General features: G+C 34.0%; 1 protein-coding gene across 2 annotated transcripts in view; it reads left to right on the top strand.

The window, feature by feature from the left end:
- Window positions 1-20565, top strand: part of LOC141402756 (bumetanide-sensitive sodium-(potassium)-chloride cotransporter-like) — a 325712-nt gene that overhangs the window by 145766 nt on the left and 159381 nt on the right. For both annotated transcript variants that reach the window (XM_073984675.1, XM_073984674.1), the window contains exon 4: window positions 5523-6470. In XM_073984675.1, coding sequence (XP_073840776.1) covers window positions 6244-6470 — 227 coding nt within the window. In that variant the 5' untranslated portion in view covers window positions 5523-6243. The remainder of the gene's footprint in view (window positions 1-5522; window positions 6471-20565) is intronic.

The raw sequence follows: 20565 nt of genomic DNA, 5'->3' as shown, positions 1-20565 counted from the left end.
TGGCCAAAACATGTGGAAAATGTGAAATTTGTAAAAACAAAAGGTCATGTTCTCTGTTGTTTTGATTCTATGGCAGGTTTGTTTATTAAATCAAATTCCTTATGTATCCGGTACATTTCCCTTGGACATGATAGACTTTAAAAACAGACTTGTTTTTTAGTTTCAACATTTGCTAAGCATGGTGTGGGCAGAATAGCAAATTTAAAATTGCTTCTCATTAATATACAACACAAGTTTCAGCGAAATGAAAGAGCGCTCGGTGGATGACAGGCAACCTTGGAAACATTTTCCTCAACCACAAACCAAAGGCCGGGCACTACTATTAACACATATTCAATTAGAAGGTCCAAAGAAAATGATTTAATGTGCTGCGAAAATCGCTTCTAACCACAGAATAAACCCTTTTCAAAGGCAACCTTTCAACCATGTCAGCTAAATAAATCCTGCAACTTGAAAAGCGACAAAGGATATAAAATCCGGTTAAACATGTAAACCCCAACAAACAAACAGCACAAAATGGTCAACTGCTTAGAAATAGAAAATATAACAAAAACATTTACACCTCAGGTTGAGGATGGGGGGGTGGGATAGTGACTAATAAACGAAAAGATTATGATGCCTACACAAAAGGGACAATGTACCCAAGGCTACAAAACTTGTATATGTGGGTCTATTTTTATGTATATATTTTACCAAGCTAACCCTATGCTCTTCTGCAAAAAAGAACATTCACATGGTCTTTGCCAAACTTATGTTTAGGTTTGCCTTGCAGAACTTTTGTACTTTTGTCACTTTAATTGAGATTTATTTCCTACGCAACACACAAAAGGATAAGACATAACGGTGATGTGAGGGATGGATGTTTGTTTTTCTTTTTGTTGGTTTAGGACAACTTTTTGTTGGAGTTAAATGAAAATTACTATTTAATTTGGAATCAAGTACTACGTGCCACTTCATGGTCCACAGCTTAAAAATGGCCAAAATGTTTTTGTTCTCCAGTCTAAGAGAAAAATTCTCAAATCAATTTTTGTTGTAATAAATTAAATGAAAATAATAGTTCAGAAAAAAGGAAAGGAGATCATCTAATGGGAGTTGTATAAATAATTGAACATTTGCGGTTGAAGTGTGTCGGAATGTTTTGGTGGTAAACGAAGAATAATTTGAAAAAGATGTTGAATGGTTGAAAGGCATATCTTTACGCAGGACTTCAAAATGGGACATGACTATCCTCTTTGTGTAATACAATCGAGTCTTTGCAAATGTAATAAAGGACGTGATACAGACTTTAACCTATCCGGATGCACAACCGAATTTCATTCTGCCCAAGAATTATTTATTTAAGAAGGTTTCAAAGTTGTGTGTCATTTTAAGGAATTATAAACTTGCCGACAAAAATATACAGATTTTTTGAACTTTTTGGGCCTTTATCTTGATAAATGCGGACGTTCCGATAAATGTGTACCTAAAACAGTTAAAAGCTACAATCGGTGGATACCGTAATTTTGACGGTTTTACTAAAACACCAACCGATAATGTAAATGCTATACAAACCTAACGATGAACAAAGAGAACACGAACCTGTAATTTAAAATACGTTTCTGCATACAAATGCTTTCACTGTGTTCACGTATGATTTTGAGATTCTCCTTTGTTCATTTGGATCCGTAATAATTTATTTATTCATAAATGCGGATAATTTATTTATCCACAAACGTGGATAATTTAGTTATCCACAAACGTTGATAATTTATTTATCCACAAATGTGGATAATTTATTTATCCACAAACGTGGATAATTTATTTATCCACAAACGTTGATAATTTATTTATCCACAAACGTGGATAATTTATTTATCCACAAACGTGGATAATTTATTTATCCACAAACGTGGATAATTTATTTATCCACAAACGTGGATAATTTATTTATCCACAAACGTGGATAATTTATTTATCCACAAACGTGGATAATTTATTTATCCACAAACGTGGATAATTTATTTATCCACAAACGTGGATAATTTATTTATCCACAAACGTGGATAATTTATTTATCCACAAACGTGGATAATTTATTTATCCACAAACGTGGATAATTTATTTATCCACAAACGTGGATAATTGATTTATCCACAAACGTGGATAATTTATTTATCAACACATTTATGTATTCATAAACGTGGATAATTTAATTATCCACAAATATATGTATTCATAAACGTGGATAATTTATTTATCCACAAACGTGGATAGTTTATTTATCTACAAACATAGTTAATTTAGTTATCCACAACCGTGGATAATTTATTTATCCACAAACGTGGATAATTTATTTAACCACAAACGTGGATAATTTATTTATCCACAAACATGGATAATTTATTTAACCACAAACGTGGATAATTTATTTATCCACAAACGTGGATAATTTATTTATCCACAAACGTGGATAATTTATTTGTCCACAAACATGGATAATTTATTTATCCACAAACGTGGATAATTTATTTATCCACAAACGTGGATAATTTATTTATCCACAAACATGGATAATTTATTTACCCACAAACGTGGATAATATATTTATCCACAAACGTGGATAATTTATTTATCCTCAAACGTGGATATTTTATTTATCCACAAACGTGGATAATTTATTTATCCTCAACCGTGGATAATTTTTTTATCCACAAACGTGGATAATTTATTTATCCACAAACGTGGATAATTCATTTATCCACAAACGTGGATAATTCATTTATCCACAAACGTGGATAATTTATTTATCCACAAAAGTGGATAATTCATTTATCCACAAACGTGAATAATTTCTTTATCCACAAACGTAGAAAATTTATTTATCCACAAACGTGTATAATTTATTTATCCGAAAACGTGGAAAATTTATTTATCCACAAACGTGGATAATTTATTTATCAAAAAACGTGGATAATTTATTTATCCACAACCGTAGACAATTTATTTATCCACAAACGTGGATAATTTATTTATCCACAAACGTGGATAACTTATTTATCCACAAATGTGCATAACTAATTTATCCACAAACGTGCATAACTTATTTATCCACAAACGTGGAGATTTTATTTATCCACAAACGTGGATAATTTATTTATCCACAAACGTGGATAATTTATTTATCCACAAACGTGGATAATTTATTTATCCTCAAACGTGGATAATTTATTTATCCACAAACGTGGATAATTTATTTATCCTCAACCGTGGATAATTTTTTTATCCACAAACGTGGATAATTTATTTATCCACAAACGTGGATAATTTATTTATCCACAAACATGGATAATTTATTTATCCACAAAAGTGGATAATTCATTTATCCACAAACGTGAATAATTTCTTTATCCACAAACGTAGAAAATTTATTTATCAACAAACGTGTATAATTTATTTATCCGCAAACGTGGATAATTCATTTATCCACAAACGTGGATAATTTATTTATCCACAAAAGTGGATAATTCATTTATCCACAAACGTGAATAATTTCTTTATCCACAAACGTGGATAATTTATTTATCCACAAACGTGGATAATTTATTTATACACAAACGTGGATAATTTATTTATTCACAAACGTGGATAATTTATTTATCCACAAACGTGGATAATTTATTTATCCACAAACGTGGATAATTTATTTATCCACAAACGTGGATAATTTATTTATCCACAAATGTGGATAATTTATTTATCAAAAAACGTAGAAAATTTATTTATCAACAAACGTGTATAATTTATTTATCCGCAAACGTGGATAATTCATTTATCCACAAACGTGGATAATTTATTTATCCACAAAAGTGGATAATTCATTTATCCACAAACGTGAATAATTTCTTTATCCACAAACGTGGATAATTTATTTATCCACAAACGTGGATAATTTATTTATCCACAAACGTGGATAATTTATTTATCCACAAACGTGGATAATTTATTTATCCACAAACGTGGATAATTTATTTATCCACAAACGTGGATAATTTATTTATCCACAAACGTGGATAATTTATTTATCGACAAATGTGGATAATTTATTTATCCACAAATGTGGATAATTTGTTTATCCAAAAACGTGGATAATTTATTTATCCACAAACGTGGATAACTTATTTATCCACAAACGTGGATAACTTATTTATCCACAAACGTGGATAGTTTATTTATCCACAAACGTGGATAATTTATTTATCCACAAACGTGGATAATTTATTTATTCACAAGCGTGGATAGTTTATTTATCCACAAACGTGGATAATTTATTTTTCCACAAACGTTGATAATTTATTTATTCACAAGCGTGGATAATTTATTTATCCACAAACGTGGATAATTTATTTATTCACAAACGTGGATAATTTATTTATCCACAAACGTGGATAATTTATTTATTCACAAACGTGGATAATTTATTTATCCACAAGCGTGGATAATTTATTTATCCACATACGTGGGTAATTTATTTATCCACAAACGTGTATCATTTATTTATTCATAAACGTGGATAATTTCTTTATCCTCAAACGTAGATAATTTATTTATCCACAAACGTGGATAATTTATTTATCCACAAACGTGGATAATTTATATATCCACAAACGTGGAAAATTTATTTATTCACAAACGTGGATAATTTATCTATCCACAAACGTGGATAATTTATTTATCCAAAAACGTGGATAATTTATTTATCCACAACCGTAGATAATTTATTTATCCAAAAACGTGGATAATTCATTTATCCACAAACGTGGATAATTTATTTATCCACAAACGTGGATAATTTATTTATCCACAAATGTGGATAATTTATTTATCCACAAACGTGGATAATTTATTTATCCACAAATGTGGATAATTTATTTATCCACAAACGTGGTTAATTTAAGTCAAGAGCCACATAACTGTTCGGCCGCACGGCATGTTTGGTCCTTTGGTGGTGATGTTTCCTGTCCACAGAGAAATCGAAGCAACTCTAGGATAATTATCTCAGGAAGTATGGGCTTGCCCCCGAAAAATTATACAGTCGTAATAGGGGCCCCGAAAATAATCTGCTGTAAAAATTTCAAAACGATCCGAAGCATGTTCTTCAACTGCACTTTTGTGATAAAATTGGAATTTTGTGCGCGATATATTCGAAACTTGTTTATGTCTCGAAGAAATATGACGATGTTCCAAGTGTGTCTACCATTTAGGCGATGAAGGGGAAATATATGTACATCTATCTCATCTTCGAACGTGATCAAAGTTTGAACGACATACTACGTAGTGCAATTTGGACCAAACAGGTTGATTCTGGAAGCCATATAGTGAGACGAAAGGAAAAAAGACTCCAAATTCGTGTCACCGAACATTTTGCTGGGTTGATATATGTAAATGTTGCTTTTAATCCCTTTATATTTTACCTTTTTTCAGCGAATTTAATTTCTAGCTCTAAAAAACCTTCTAATATTCGTTTTTTGTTTTTTTTTTTTCAGATTATAATTTGATTTATTTCTGACCTGTTGGAAGATTTCGCCTACTTTTCAAAGGATCCCAAAAAAGAACACTTTAGAAAAAAACAAAAACTAACTAACCGGAGAGAAAAGTGTTCATAACCTTAAAGGTCATGGTGTTCATAAAGATTGTTTGCTTGTAACAACAAAGACAGCCGAAAAGTGTCAAGAAAAACAAGTATATTAAAGTGCTGTTGGCAAACAAAAACACCAACAACCGCCCTAAGAAAAACAAAAAATAAAAAAACTCTACTGAAAACCTAATAAAAGTACTTTGAAATCGAGACAGCAGCAATATTTTGCTCGAAACAAAAACGAAACCATTGAACATTAATGCCAGAAGTGTTTGCAATAACTGGAAAATTGTCTCTTTGTTCAATTTTGACAAATAACTACCAATTAAGTCTCCGTCCACATAGCTGCTAAAATCAATATCAATTTTATCTCAAGAACCAACAAACAGCTAAAGAAACAAACATATAAAGCACAACAACTAGAGAAACGGTGTAGTCAAAAAACATAAAAAAGTAAAGAACACATTTTTTTGTTGAAATTTAAACTAACAAAAAAAAAAAACTTTTTTCCTGTGGCACAAAAAAGGTCGAGACAACCACTTTTGTTTTGTTTGTAATATAAAGATTTTCCTTGTAAAATTGTCCACCCACGTAAACTTTTAAACAACAAACACACACCGACACACACAATGTCCGAGTTCTCATCACTAGAGATGGGTTCGGTCGACAGGCCACCCAATCGTTTCCAAGTGAATCCTGTCAACCACAAAAACAACAATGACAAAACAACGGCCGGTGATGATGTGCCACATGAAGTGTATCGTCGTTTAACCGGAAGCGATGGTGAACCCATCGAGGATGACACATTCAATGAGGATGCTTCACAAATGGTCAAAGCCCAACCCAAACAACAAAGGTAAGTGTGTCAACTCTACCATTTCAATGACTTTACGTTATAAAAGAATGAAAGGAAGAACAAAAAAAACTTGTTGTAAATTTGGCTGTCCACCTGGCCTGGGGCAAATAAATGTCTGTCTATGTGGAGTGGTTAACGTTTTCAAAGAAAAATTTTGTGAGCTATTAAAAACAAAATAGGATTTTGTTACAGTTTGACCTTGCCAATTGTTGCTAATAAAAAGTTTTCTTTCAGGTCCCAGAAGTTTAAGAAATTTAGTTTTTTGTTGTATGAAAATGATTTGAGCCTTAAAATGATATTCATTTAATACCATATCAATTAGGTGCATTACACGATACTTTATCTTGAGGGGTAAAAACGAGAAAGAGAGAATTTATCTTTGAAATTCTAGTTTTCTCAAAGTTAAGAAATAATTACACTGTACAGCACAAAAAATAATTACAAGATATTGGACCAGATTATGAAAGAGGGCCGAAAAAAAGAAGACACGTGTATCGGCGTTTTGAAAGTTTACGTCGCACATAGGTAGATATGGAGTAATTATTCGGCCAAAAGTCCAAAATTCTAAATACTAGCTAGGCGCAAAATATTCTATTCTAGGTATAGTAAACACTTCCGCGAATTACCCCCCACCTTTTTTTTCTAAACCATACGTCACCGCTTCCGTGCAGTTAGACGCAATTTGATCGTTGACTTGATACGTATTTCTATTTGGGAGCCCAAATTATATCAAATTTCGCAATACGCATATATTTTTATTTTAGTTGTGTAGTCAAGTGAAAGTGATAGTGATTCCTATAGCTCAAGTAAGCTTCTATTAAATAAATAATAGTTTTATCTTTTATTTTTAACTTTCCTTATATTTTTCGGTAGTTGAACATAACCTCTTTTTCACAGAAAAAAAAATTATTTTTTAATTTCAAAAGCAATTTTGTTATGGATCAGGATTAGTCCGGGTCATATTTTTATTGTTTATTAAATACGTTAGACATTCAGCTTTTCTATAAAAAACAATAGCCGCGAATCCCGCCTATTACTTAAATACAACAGTTCAAAGGTAGTTAAAAAATTTAAAAAAAAAAAAACATTTTGTTATTTTATGTTTTTTTTTTAACTATGGAGATACCTAGTTCTTCGGGGGTGAAACTAGTGACCCGTAAATGTCTGTTTGAGCAAATGCAACTACAAAATTTACCAAGTTTGGATGAGAAATTGGAGTTTTTAGAAAACCACTTGCTATTGTCTTGCGGAGATACTGTGAAAAGAAAAAAGAACCTTAAGCATAAATTTTCCTACATCAAACACGAATTTAAACGGAGATGACTAAAAGCTCATAAATTTGAAGAAGTTTTTATGAAAAACAACCAGAAGTGGCTGGAAGGCACTTTTGAAATACCAGTGCATTCGAGAAGTAACCTAAACAGGCATGGCAAGTTCCGCCCATTTCTACAGGTTTTGAAATATTCGACATCAGTCTTTGGCAATATTACTGACAACAATGCTATCTTTTTATGAAAAAAAGGGGTCTTTTGGTCACTTTTTTCAAAAACGTTTAAAAACTCCTTTAAAATGTTATCGTATCAGATCAAAATATTCCACAACATTTTTGTCATAAAATTTTACTATAGGTCCCTGAATACATCAAAACTCTGAATCGTACCTAAGCGCCAGGAATCCGCCAAAAGTAAAATCACGTTTTAGGGTTAATGTTGTACTTTATCTGAGTTTATTAAGTTTTGTCCCACAACACTTCATTCTAGATAGAAGACGTCAAAGACAAAAATAATTTCCATCAAATTTCAATATAAGTCGCCGAATAAATGAAATACGTATTTGCAACATATATCAAGAAAATATATACATCAATTTTGCCAACGAAACACCCAAATATTTTTTGAATAAATTTATTTTGTTCTTTTTTCGAGATGATGCATTAAAGTAACATGAAATTTAGTTCTAGACGAAAATTGTTAAAAGAAGAAATATTCTACTCAAAATTTCATTGTAAGTCGTGGAACAAACTAGATATCTGAGTAAAATACTTTGTTAAGAAAATGACGTTACAAAATTAGATATTATAGGTAGAAATTATTTGTTAAACTTTTAGACTCTTAATTAAAATTGCTTCCATACTGAGCCAAAATCTCCTAAACTACCTCACTTTTTGGGGGTTGTGTCAAAAGAAGAAATGTTCCAAATCAAATTTCATTATGAGTCTCTGAACAAAATAAATTTGTAGCTATATTATTTAACATCTACAGAAGCTTTCGCTTTTTATATATGATTTAGAACCATATTCTACCGTTTTTATTCACATTTTCGTTATCTGCGGTCACAAAATATATTTTATTGATGTTTTTTTCATAATAAATGCTTTCAGAAAATTCTGTGTGCTCGATCCAAAATGTTTTTGAAATATCTATGGTGAATATATATAGGGAAAATATTGATAACCCAGATCAGATGTTGAAAAATTACGTATTTTAGTAGTATAAACTAAAATAACGTCATCAGGATAAGTCATAGCTTCCTGATATTGTATGTGAAAATGCGGGGATAGTCTACGGCTATTGTCCAGTGAATAAATATCTGACATACAAGTCCTAACATCCATGGTTTTCGACGAAACGTTTTTTAAATAAATCGCGATTCAAGTCGGGATTTTTGGGGGTTGTTTAGGTTTTCACGATTTTGCTTGGAAACCGCAAGTCCTATTGAAATGGGACAAAATAATTGTTGTAGCAATGAACATTTTGTACAAAATTGTGCTTTATTATAATTTCGTAGGTTTTACCGTTATTGAGATATAGAAGTTCAAATTGGGACAATCAATTGACTGTTTCCATACCTTATAAAACAATGTCATACATGGTGCAGCTTAACTAACTTTAAGTGAAAACCGCTTACACCTGTGAAGTTTTTTTCGGATTTTGAAACAGCAATGTTCATAGGTGAGAAAAATCCAAGAACAAGAAAAAAATCGCTGGAGGGATTTTTAAATAAATCGCAGTCAAAATACACATTTTTAGGTTTTCGCAATTTTGCTTGGAAACTGCAAGTCGTATCCAAATGTGGCTAAAGAAAATGTTGTAGCTGTGAAAGTTCTATCTAGAGGAATGACCTTTATGATTTGTTCCCAGGTTATACCATTTTTGAGATCAATAAGCTTAGGTTACATTTTTAGGTTTGTTAGAGTTTCGCGATTTTGCTTGAATGCGGAAAGTCTTCTCGATATGGGACCTGAGAAAAACTTAAAGCTGTGGAAATTATCTACAAGACTGACTTATGTAACTTTTCCTACTTAGTTGGCCCATTACAGAACATTTGTTCCATAGACCGAACTAAAAAAAGATCTTCATTCCTCTCTGTTTTCGCTTGACTTTTTGGAACACCGCGCCTTTTCATTTCTTCATCCACTTGTATGCTCCATCGAATATTAGGCCTGCCGATTCTGCGTGCACCGCCATGTGGCATGTGTTCATACGCCTTTTTAGCGGGTTCATCATCGCTCATTCTCATGATATGGCCTAGCCAACGCAATCGTTGCATCTCGATACGTTTAACTATATGCATGTCTTTGTATAGCTTATATAGCTCGTGGTTAATACGACGTCGATATTCACCGTCAACGCAAATCGGCCCGTAGATCTTTCGAAGAATTTTCCTCTCAAACACACCAAGCACTGCCTTATCTGCTTGAGCAAGTACCCATGCTTCGGAGCCATACATTAACACGGGTAGTATCAGCGTTTTGTATAGTGTTATTTTTGTTTGACGAGATGTGGCTTTGTTTTTAAATTGCTTACTTAGACCATAGTAGCATCTGTTGGCCAATACAATTCTTCTTCTTATTTCACAACTGATCTTGTTTGTTGTGTTTATGTCAGTGCCGAGGTAGACGAATTCTTTAACTACCTCAAAGTTGTAGGTACCAACTTCTACAGTTGGTCCGAGTTCTATGGACGCATTGCGCGTCGACACCATCAATTTGGTCTTTTCGCCGTTTACCGCCAGACCCACTTTCGCAGGTTCTGCTTCGACCTTCCTAAAGATATCAGTTACTTCCATTACTGATCGTCCCATGATGTCTATGTCATCAGCATAGGCAAGTAACATGTGGCTATTGGTGTAAATTGTGCCATTTCTTTTGACATTTGCATCTCGTATTACCTTTTCCAGCAAAATGTTGAATAGGTCACACGAAAGGCTGTCTCCTTGTCTGAAACCTCTTTTGGTACAAAATTCTTCGGAGAGGTTCTTTCCAATTTTAACTGAGGACCTTGTATCAGTTAAAGTCATCTTACAAAGCCGGATGAGCTTTGCGGGGATACCAAATTCGGACATTGCGTGAAATACCTTTGATCGGAGGGGACTGTCGAATGCTGCTTTATAATCGACAAAAAGGTAAAATGTGTCGATCTGCATCTCTTGGGTCTTCTCTAGGATTTGCCGCAGGGTAAATATCTGGTCAATAGTGGACTTGGCAGGTCTAAAGCCACATTGGTATGGTCCAATTATTTCGTTGACCATTGGCTTTAGGGAGAAGACTTATGAACCTATAGTTGGAGCATACAGTCTTATCTCCTTTCTTGTGGACGGGACATAGGATGCTCAGGTTCCAATCGTCGGGTACGCGTTCTTCCTGCCAGATGGTGCTAACTAGCTGATGAATACACCTTACTAGCGCGTCGCCTCCGGTTTTAAACAGCTCGGCTGGTAAGCCATCGGCTCCTCCTGCTTTATTATTCTTCAGCCGGTTGATTGCTGTTTTTATCTCATCTTGGCCGGGCGGTATACATTCTATACCATCTTCTGGGATTGGATCTGTGGTATCATCGTCTTCGCTACTATTGGATACCAGCAGATTGGAGAAATGTTCCTTCCATATCCTGAGCACACCAGATTACCTTGCTGGTCTCTACAGGAGGATGTCCCTGTACCAAAGCCATCTGTTTGATGTTTCACTCTTTGGTAGAATTTGCGGACTTCATTCTGGCTCCCGTACATCTCGATTTTTTCACACTCCCGCTTTTCCTTTTCTCTCTTTTTCTTGCGGAAAAGACGTTTCTCTTCTCTCCTTTTCTCCCGATATCTCTCTCGTGCGCTACGCGTTGCTACTGATTGTAAAGTTGCTCTATATGCCGCATTTTTCTCTTCGGTAGCAACACGACACTCCTGGTCATACCATGAATTCCTTTGTGGAGGTCTCTGGCATCCAAGTATGGATTTTGCGGCTGTTTGCATGGAGTGGGCAATATTTTGCCATTGTGTTGTTATGTTATCGGGACAAGGAGTGCTCGCGTTAAGCAATTGGGCTTGTTGAGTGGAATATGCTGTGGCTATCTGTTGTGTTTGCAGCCTATCGATGTCCAACTTCCGCGTTGTGTCTGTTCGTGCTTTATTTGCAACGTTTAGACGGGTAGGTACCTTTGCTGCAAGAAGGTAGTGGTCCGAATCAATGTTTGCACCTCGGAACGATCGTACATCCAACACGCTGGATGAATGTCTTCCATCTATCACAATATGATCAATTTGATTACTTGTTCTTTGATCTGGAGACAGCCAGGTGCCCTTATGAATATCGAGATGATTAAATCTGGTACTGCTAACTACTATGTTTCTTGCAGCTGCAAAGTCTATCAGCCTCATACCATTGTCAGATGTTTCACTGTGGAGACTGAATTTCCCGACTGTTGTTTTATCACACTAGCCTACGAAAAACATAATATCGCTGTAAACCGGAAGGAGTGGGCCGATATAATCCATCTTCGAACTTAAACTATGTTTGGAAAAAATATTACGAAAGTCAAATTTTGGATCGAATCCGCTAATCCGTTCGAGAGTTATCGTGCGCTCCAGCCAGCCAGACAGACAGACGTGCGGACAAATCAAAATCAACTCCAAATTGTCTGAAACGGATTTAGTGGATGAGGCACATTTTACCCCTATAAAAGAGTATATACCCTCGTTAGCATAAATGCTGAGGGTATAAAAACACACAGTTTCACTCATGTAATTTCAAGAAATTTAAAAAAGTGTTAAACTGACGAACGGGACATATACAAAAGTATGTTTGAGTTGAAAGAGGACGCTCTCGGGCATTACTCTGTGAAAACGAAACTTTGTTCCAAGCTGTTCCCTAAAAGTTCTAGTCCACTAAAGTTGGAACTTCAGTAAAATTTGGTACCTGTGTAAACGCTACCGTAATTTATTGAAACGGTTCTTAACGACAACAATACCACAAAAAAAAAAAAAAAACAATGAACACAATAAACACAATAGGTCTGTCTGGTTACTTTCCCAGCAAGAATTGTCCAGCAAGAACTTTCTCAGAGAGTAAATGACCCAAAAAAACAATACATTTAGGCTTGCTATTTCCACAACAAATTTGGTTTTAATTTTCACAAGCATAAATCAACGAATAATAGCTTTGTCTTTTTACGTGATAATTAGTAATAATTATTACTAATTTTGCAGAATTTGACGGTTGTATAAAGAAAATGTTGCTGAAAAAAATGTTTCAGCAACATTTAGTAAGTAAAAAGACACACCAAATTAAAAACAGCTGATTGATTGTTTTCAGGAAGAAGAAGAGTTTCAAGTGCTTGCTAGAAGAAATTAGTCCAGCAAGAATTAGCAAACTCTCAGTAAAAGAACTGCCAAAATGTCTCTCGATTCGCTCTCTTTTGCTGGCTTTTTGTGTTAACAGACGACTTCCAGCAACAATTGCTACAAATTGTTACAAGTTTTAGGGTAACCAGACAGACCTATTATCTGTTATCTGTGCGGCGGTTGCAAATCCCGTTAGTGTAATGATGGGTTACATTTCCTGAGTGTTTCCAGCCATGAAAGACTTCTCTACAATTGGACTCGGCGATAAAAAGTATGTAGGTACTTCATCATTGAGCCAATATGAATCGGAGTGCACTCATTGATAGGAGAGAAGTCTCCTTTGTCCCTTCGGGGATGTTGTGGGAACATATGTATACGCGTATTTCTGTCATCAGTGCTTTGTAATGAGTAAAAAGCGATTCACTAAGTAGCTTTCACATGGTTCTTATATGCAGTGAAAAATAAATTTCCCTGAATTTCAGATGGTGTAGCCATAGTACTATTGTCCACGATAAATTACTATTTATATATTTTGGATTTTTGTAGTGGCAAAGTAGGTGTAAATGTGAATTTTTGTTATCAGTGCTTTGTAGTGGGTTAAAAGCGATTCACTGAAGTAGTTTTCACTCGGTTCTTCTATGCAATGAAAAATAAATTTCCCTGAATTTCACATGGTGTAGCCATTGTACTCTTGTCCAGGATAAATGACTATTTTTATATTTTGGTATTTTTGTAGTTTACACCTAAATGTGGCATTTTTAATTAACTTCATCGCATACGTATCGCATATCGCAAACATATTTTTGCTTTTACCGAGTTCACTGACCTTTGGACAGTGCACACGTGTTTCATATTATGGTATTTAAGCCAAAATTAATAAATGAAATTCTCGTGCAATAAACTTGACGTATGTGGCGTTTAGTGACTTCGGAATTTATTTAAAACTGACTTCCAAAGAAAGCTCGAAATTCATTGCACTGCCTTTGGCAACAGTTATTCATGGCATCGCAATTCTAACATTCGGTTGCGTGGTTATATTTTTATTGTAAAATTTGGTTTAAATCGCTTGTAACCAAATCAAGGCAACCATAGGGATGGATACAGCAGCACCATTTACCATTTGGTATCACTGAATGTTGTATTATTAGCTACTCCAGACTAAAGGGAATTCCTTGAAGCGACATTCAGTTTATATGCGTTTTTGTTGTTTGTTTTAATGACCTTTAAGAGGAGAACGTAACCAATAGCATTTTCTATAATGCAGTGTTGTGTGGTGCATACTTTTAGGCACAACGCACATGTATGCCTGACAAAAAGCTCTAATGGTTATGACCTTTAAATCTGAAAAGGGAATAAATAAGTGAGAGACACCATATTTTCTTTAGTGAATGCACTGTTTTCCAATTAGATGAATTGTGTGTGGGTGTGTGAGAGTACGCGTGCACAAGATAAAAATCTTCGTATTGGTTGATATGTTTTTTTTTTGTTGAACATTCGAGGACCGCATTTTCTCAGAAAGTCTGGGTTTTCTAAAACTGAACTCATTCGGATGTAGTTAATCTTGTTTGGAAAAAAATATTATGACTTGCAATGAAGTGGAAATTGGAGCGGAATCTTCTGAAAGCCTAAGCTTTGATTTTATTTTGAGGGTCTTTTGTGAGAACGAGACATCATTCTGTGAACACGAACGGGACATATACAAAAGTATGTATGGACTGAAAGAGGACACTCTCGGGCATTACTCTGTGAAAACGAAACATTGTATCAAGCCGTTCCCTAAAAGTTCTAGTCCACCAAAGTAGGAATTTCACTAAAAATTAGTACATGGTAAAAAATAAAATAGCTCACTTCGTGTAAACTCTACCGTAATTTATTAAAACGGCTAAATCCAAACTACCTAACAAAAAAAAAAAAAAAAACAAAAACAATGAACACAATATCTGCTATAGCTTCCGAGAAATAGCTATTTCTTTCTCCAGAAATTTGCAAAAATTACGTATTTTCTAAAATTGCTAAAAAATGGTCTTTTGGAGCACGCCACGCCCACACATTTCAATATTTTGACCTAATTTTATGGTTCTTACTTTCAATAAGTTTACTATCAAACCGCATATAGAAATTAAAAACCGTTGACGACCACAAATTGAGGTCTTGGCCAGGAAAATCGATTCCTTAACCACTGTGCGGCAGACTCGTTCGAAACAGTTTTCATTTTTCTGTGGGATGGAACCTAAGGGATGTAGTTAATCTTGGTATGTATGTTTGGAAAAAATATTACGACATGCAATGAAGCCGAAGCTTTGATTTTACTTTGAGGCGTTTTTTGTGAGAACGAGAATTTTGTTCTCGTAGCCAGTCTTGGTCCTAAGCTTAGGTCGAAGTCAGAAATTCTCAGCAGAAGGCCGGCCACATACGAAATTAGAGTTGTAATCCTTTCTCCAAATTAAACATATAAAAAGAATTAGACTACATTGCCAATATCTATGACTGTAGAAAACAAAAACAGTCAGTATTTGATAAATAATAACACTGTGGGTAAAATTTTGTGAGTCATGTTTTATTAACCATTTTCTGACACCGCAATGTGATAGAAGACCAAAAAAGAGAAGACACGTGTCTCGCCATTTTCCCCTATTTCATCATCTTTCGCGGTTATAGGCCTCCAAAGGTTTGAGGCTTTGATGCCAAAAGGCATCATTTTGTCAGGAGCATATCTTCGAAACCGTTAAAAAATTGATCTACAATTGATCTGGAACCAGAGAAAACAGGATAAAAATCCCATTTACTTTGCTATTTTTACTTTTAAGAACCGTTTATACAGAGTTCGCATGTCCAAAAAATATTTTTATTGAGATCTAAGGTACATTTTTTCGTTGGTTGTTTGCTTCAAATTTGAATGTTTGATATCTGTAGACCAAACCCCGAGTAAAAAGAAATTACGTCTTGACAATTAGGACCTAAAAGATGACGTTTGATGGTGTTTATGTGTTCACAATTTTTGTTCAAGCTCAATGATATGGGACCTACTGTTTATCGCCGAGTCCGAACGGCGTGTCTAAGACACCACTTGCACAGAAAAAAAATCCGGCGATAAAAAAAAAAATTGTCATATTGACGAAATTCGATAAAATTATTTGATCACAAAGTAAAAATACAACTGATTAAATATTTCACATATTGACTAAAATATTTATCGATTTTTTATATTGAACTGATAAAATATTTCACAAAAATATGTATCAAAATATTCCAAATTTTGTATCAGTATTCAGTGGTTGTTAGGATAGCTACCAATAAACATTAGGGTTATAACTTTTTTGCAATTTTTGCAAATATCAAAAATACCACCGCATAGCCTCGTAGAGCACGAAAAAGTACTATGAAATACGGTGTAATTTTTTCTATATCGCGAAAAAAGTTTCCGCACCAAATGCATTGAAGTTCGGTAATGCATTATTTAATTTTATTTGTTAAAATGATATATACGCTTTCCGTAATAACTTATTAATAGTTTTAATCTAACTTAAAATCAGCATTGAATCATTCTCGACCAATTTGGCTTTTGGGGTTGTATTTAATAAAAAAACAACAAAATAATTGTAAATATGAACATTTTTATCGATTGAAAAAAATGTATTCAACAATTTTTTTCATCAAGAAAATATGTTGTTTTATGAAGCACAATGTGGAATATTTTGATAAATATTTTTGTCAATATGTGAAATATTTTATCAGTTGTATTTTTACTTTGTGATCGAATAATTTTATCGAATTTTGTCAATATGAAATTTTTTTTTCGCCGGAAAATCGATAAATTTTTGATTGAATCTTTGAATTCTTTTATCAAATGGCTAAATTTTTTTTCTTTTTACGACCGTACATTTTTTTCGGGGAAAGTCCACACTTCCTGAGATAATGACCCAAAAGCTCTATAGCAAACGTCATCCTAAACTCGAAATCATCCAAAGCCCAAACGGAATATCAATGGTAATACTTAAGCAACAATATGGACCCGGCGTTGAGTATTCAACAAGTGTCCACAATCTATCGTTAGCCATCCATATTGTAGCAGAAATCCGGAAAGTTGTCAGAATGGTCCCGTCACTGAAGACAGGCAAGGATGTCAGAAGAGGTGAATCGTACAGGTGAATATTCCTCCTGTCGCCAGTAGCAAACATTTTAGAGGCACTACTCCTCGTCGAAATGAGAAGCAGTTTACCAGTTGTCCAACATCAGGATGGATTCCGGAAAATGCACAGTACCACAAAAGGCACTATGCGCCATATCCACACATATATCAGGAAAAATGTCTAAAATTGTCTTTTCCATTTCAAAAAAATCAAAAAAATTGTTTGATACTACATCAATGATTTTTGGTACATAGATTAGGAAAAATATCAGCATTCCAAATCTGTTTTCGTTACTAATTTCGATCGTTGCGCGCAAAAGATATGACCGTTTTAATTATGATAATTAGAAAAAATTCTAAAAAAATCGCGGCTTAAAATAGTTAGCTGTTATATCCTATTATCGTTAACTGAATTCGTACCCTTTGCGATGATGCAAAAAATAATCGCAAAGTATCAATGGATTCGCGAAAAATCAAATTTGTTAAATAATTTCACATATTTACAAACATATTTTTGAAACAATAGCGCTCATAGTTACGAAAAATATATAAAAAAATTATAACAGCATCCAGACATTTTGAGGAATAAAATGAAACCTAAGTTGTGAAGGTTGGAGCTATAGTATTCATGTTATTTGCAAAAATACGAAGAAAATATTACGAAAAAATTAAAATCATATTATTCTAATTTTACTTTTTTATGGTTTTATAGGAAAAGTTGGAGAAAAAATGTTTGAGTTCTTCGGCATTTTCGTCAAATTTTCAGGCAATAATGATGATATTCCGTTGTAACAAAATTTTCGCTTATAGTTTTCCTATTGGATAATATTATTAGAACCTTATATTAAATCACAAAGAATTCCAATTGTGGCATAACGTTAAAATAATGTTATATTGCATATTACAACATTTGAGACGCATATAAACCGCGTAATTATGAAAATGACATGATGCGCATCCGATTTTCCAACACAGCGAATCAATCCCTTTTATTTGATGTACAGTTTGTCAAATTCTATTTGGCGGCCATGATGTAGCATCTGCTGCATATTAGGGTGCAAAATACAGTAAAATGGTCATAATTTCCGCGAAGTTTATTTACATTTTATGCGCATCCGATTTCAATAATCACCATTAAAAAATACATCATTCTATGCCGTTTCAATGCCATCCATCAAGAACCGTGGATGTAGCATCGCACTCACTTTTTAGAAAAAATCTAGTATATCTCTGGATTTACGAGAGTTTTTTAATATCTGTTTTCGCGCAGTTTAAACACGCGTATCGATCTATTTATTTAAGTAGAACTGACACATCCAAAACGCGTTTTAATATGCGATATTTTCAAAATAATTTTTTGCAAATTTTCGAAATTTGAGGCGTATCATATCCGCCGATCTAGTGGGTGGATTTTTACGCGTCGTGGCTTGTTAGATTCAGAACGTAAAAAAAACTAAATTTACGCGGGTTTCCACGGAAATCGAAAGACGTTTGTAAATTTTAAACCAAAAAAATAGGTTTTTGAAAAAAATTTACGCACAAAAATTTCGTGTTTGGGCGCAGATTACTGTGATCCTGTGAGGGCTACACCCTCATGTTATACATTAAAAAATGCGAAATCGCGAGTACTACAATCGAATAATAAGCTTTTAGGGAAATCCAGCTGCGCGTCCCGATTAGAGCAAAAATTCAAAAAACCCCATTTTTCAGGTTTCAAAATGTCAGCATCCGTTTGAGGCAGATACAGTGGATATATTAAAAAATCAAACATTAGAAACTTCAACTCTGAAGTGTGCTCTTTAACTTCTCCTTTGAGCATTAAGCTCTACATTGTGTTGTAAAACCACTAATTGGAAAATAACATAATGAAACTCGTTTATTTCAACGATTTTTTCCGATTTTTTTACATTAGTACGACCACAGCTTCCGCTCAAATTATTATTTTAAAAAACCCCTCGGTAAATCGGGCTAAAACAGTTTATTTTACCGAAATGCGGTCAAAAGTTATGGTATAGTAAAACTGATCGCGAGTTACAATACCCGATACCTCAGTTTCAACATAAGTAAATTTTCTACAAAAAGCTTGATATGTATGTCGAGTACTTTACTAGAACAGGCCATACGACTGATTACTTATGAAGGCTCTTTACCTATCAAAGCCCTTCCATATCGTCAACAATGCCAAGCTGTCGTCGCCAGTCGTTTGTGGAGGTCAGAAATAATAAGTTTAAGACCTGTAGAGCGAAGCAAGGAGTTCACCAAGTCGAGGTGATGTCTCCGGAAATGTTTAACCTCCTCGAACTTTCTGAAATTCCGTACCCTCTAGACAGCAAAGAGATCGTAATATATGTGGACGATTGTAAGATATTGGCGTTGGGTCCTTTGGAATTTTTTACCGAGGGTACTCCTAGTAGCGATATGATCTTTACAGCGATATGATGTTTTTCATGTGCAAGTCCATGTGTCCTGATATAATGGTCCTATCGAGAGGAATGACTCTCAAATTATGACGCACTTCCAAAATGGACTATGTCGGTCCATTCCTTTAGGTACCTCCCCGGCAAAACTTTTGAGATTTTATCATACGCCCGAAATTCTGAAGACTCCTTAAAAATAAGTGTTTTGGAAAAGGTGTTTCAATTCCCACAGGCTGAGAGTAAAACCTCTGGCGGCAAATTCGACTTATACTTTTCTACTCGTTTCTTTTAAATTAATTAAAATTTTTCCCTTATATCAGTGTGATTATTCGGCTCGGATACCAAGTTGTAGTTATTTGATTATTGATCCCCTTTTAAAATCAAAAATGAAGTGGGCTTTAAGATGTTTAAGATAAATTCCTAAATAAAACAACAAATGTTAAGAAATGCAATTTTTATATTTTTTGGTAAAATTTTAAGAAATTTAGAAAGAATAGTAATTATTCGAATCCCATTACCAAATAGGACAATATTTGTAATTAATCGTAGTTTAATAAAAAAGCATTTTATTTGAGAGATTCCATCATGAGGAAGAATATACTTTCTAAATGTTGGCGCATTTATGAATAAAACACTGTAACTTAATTTTCTCAATTATTTTCTACTTTTTAGTAAATGATTTCTTTGACCACTGGGAACGCCTTATGGAAATTACAGCCAATTTAGGCCGAAAATGTAGTTAAAAACTTTAAAATGCCTGAAATCGGGTGGTACCGATATATACGGGCTATACCAAATCTTGGAATTATGTCCACAATTTGTGGTGGGTAAGTTTCTGTACCATTGAGAACTCCAAATGCCAAGTTACAGACAATTCGGGCTAAAAATGAAATTAAAATCCTCGATATACCGCTATATGGGGGCTGTAGGAAGAAGT

This window comes from Musca autumnalis, unplaced genomic scaffold (assembly GCF_047663935.1).
Source record: "Musca autumnalis isolate F117 unplaced genomic scaffold, ASM4766393v1 scaffold_4, whole genome shotgun sequence".
In the NCBI taxonomy this organism is placed as follows: domain Eukaryota; kingdom Metazoa; phylum Arthropoda; class Insecta; order Diptera; family Muscidae; genus Musca; species Musca autumnalis.
The sequence above is the reverse complement of the archived record's forward strand: the minus strand, read 5'-3'. Positions and strand labels throughout refer to the sequence as shown.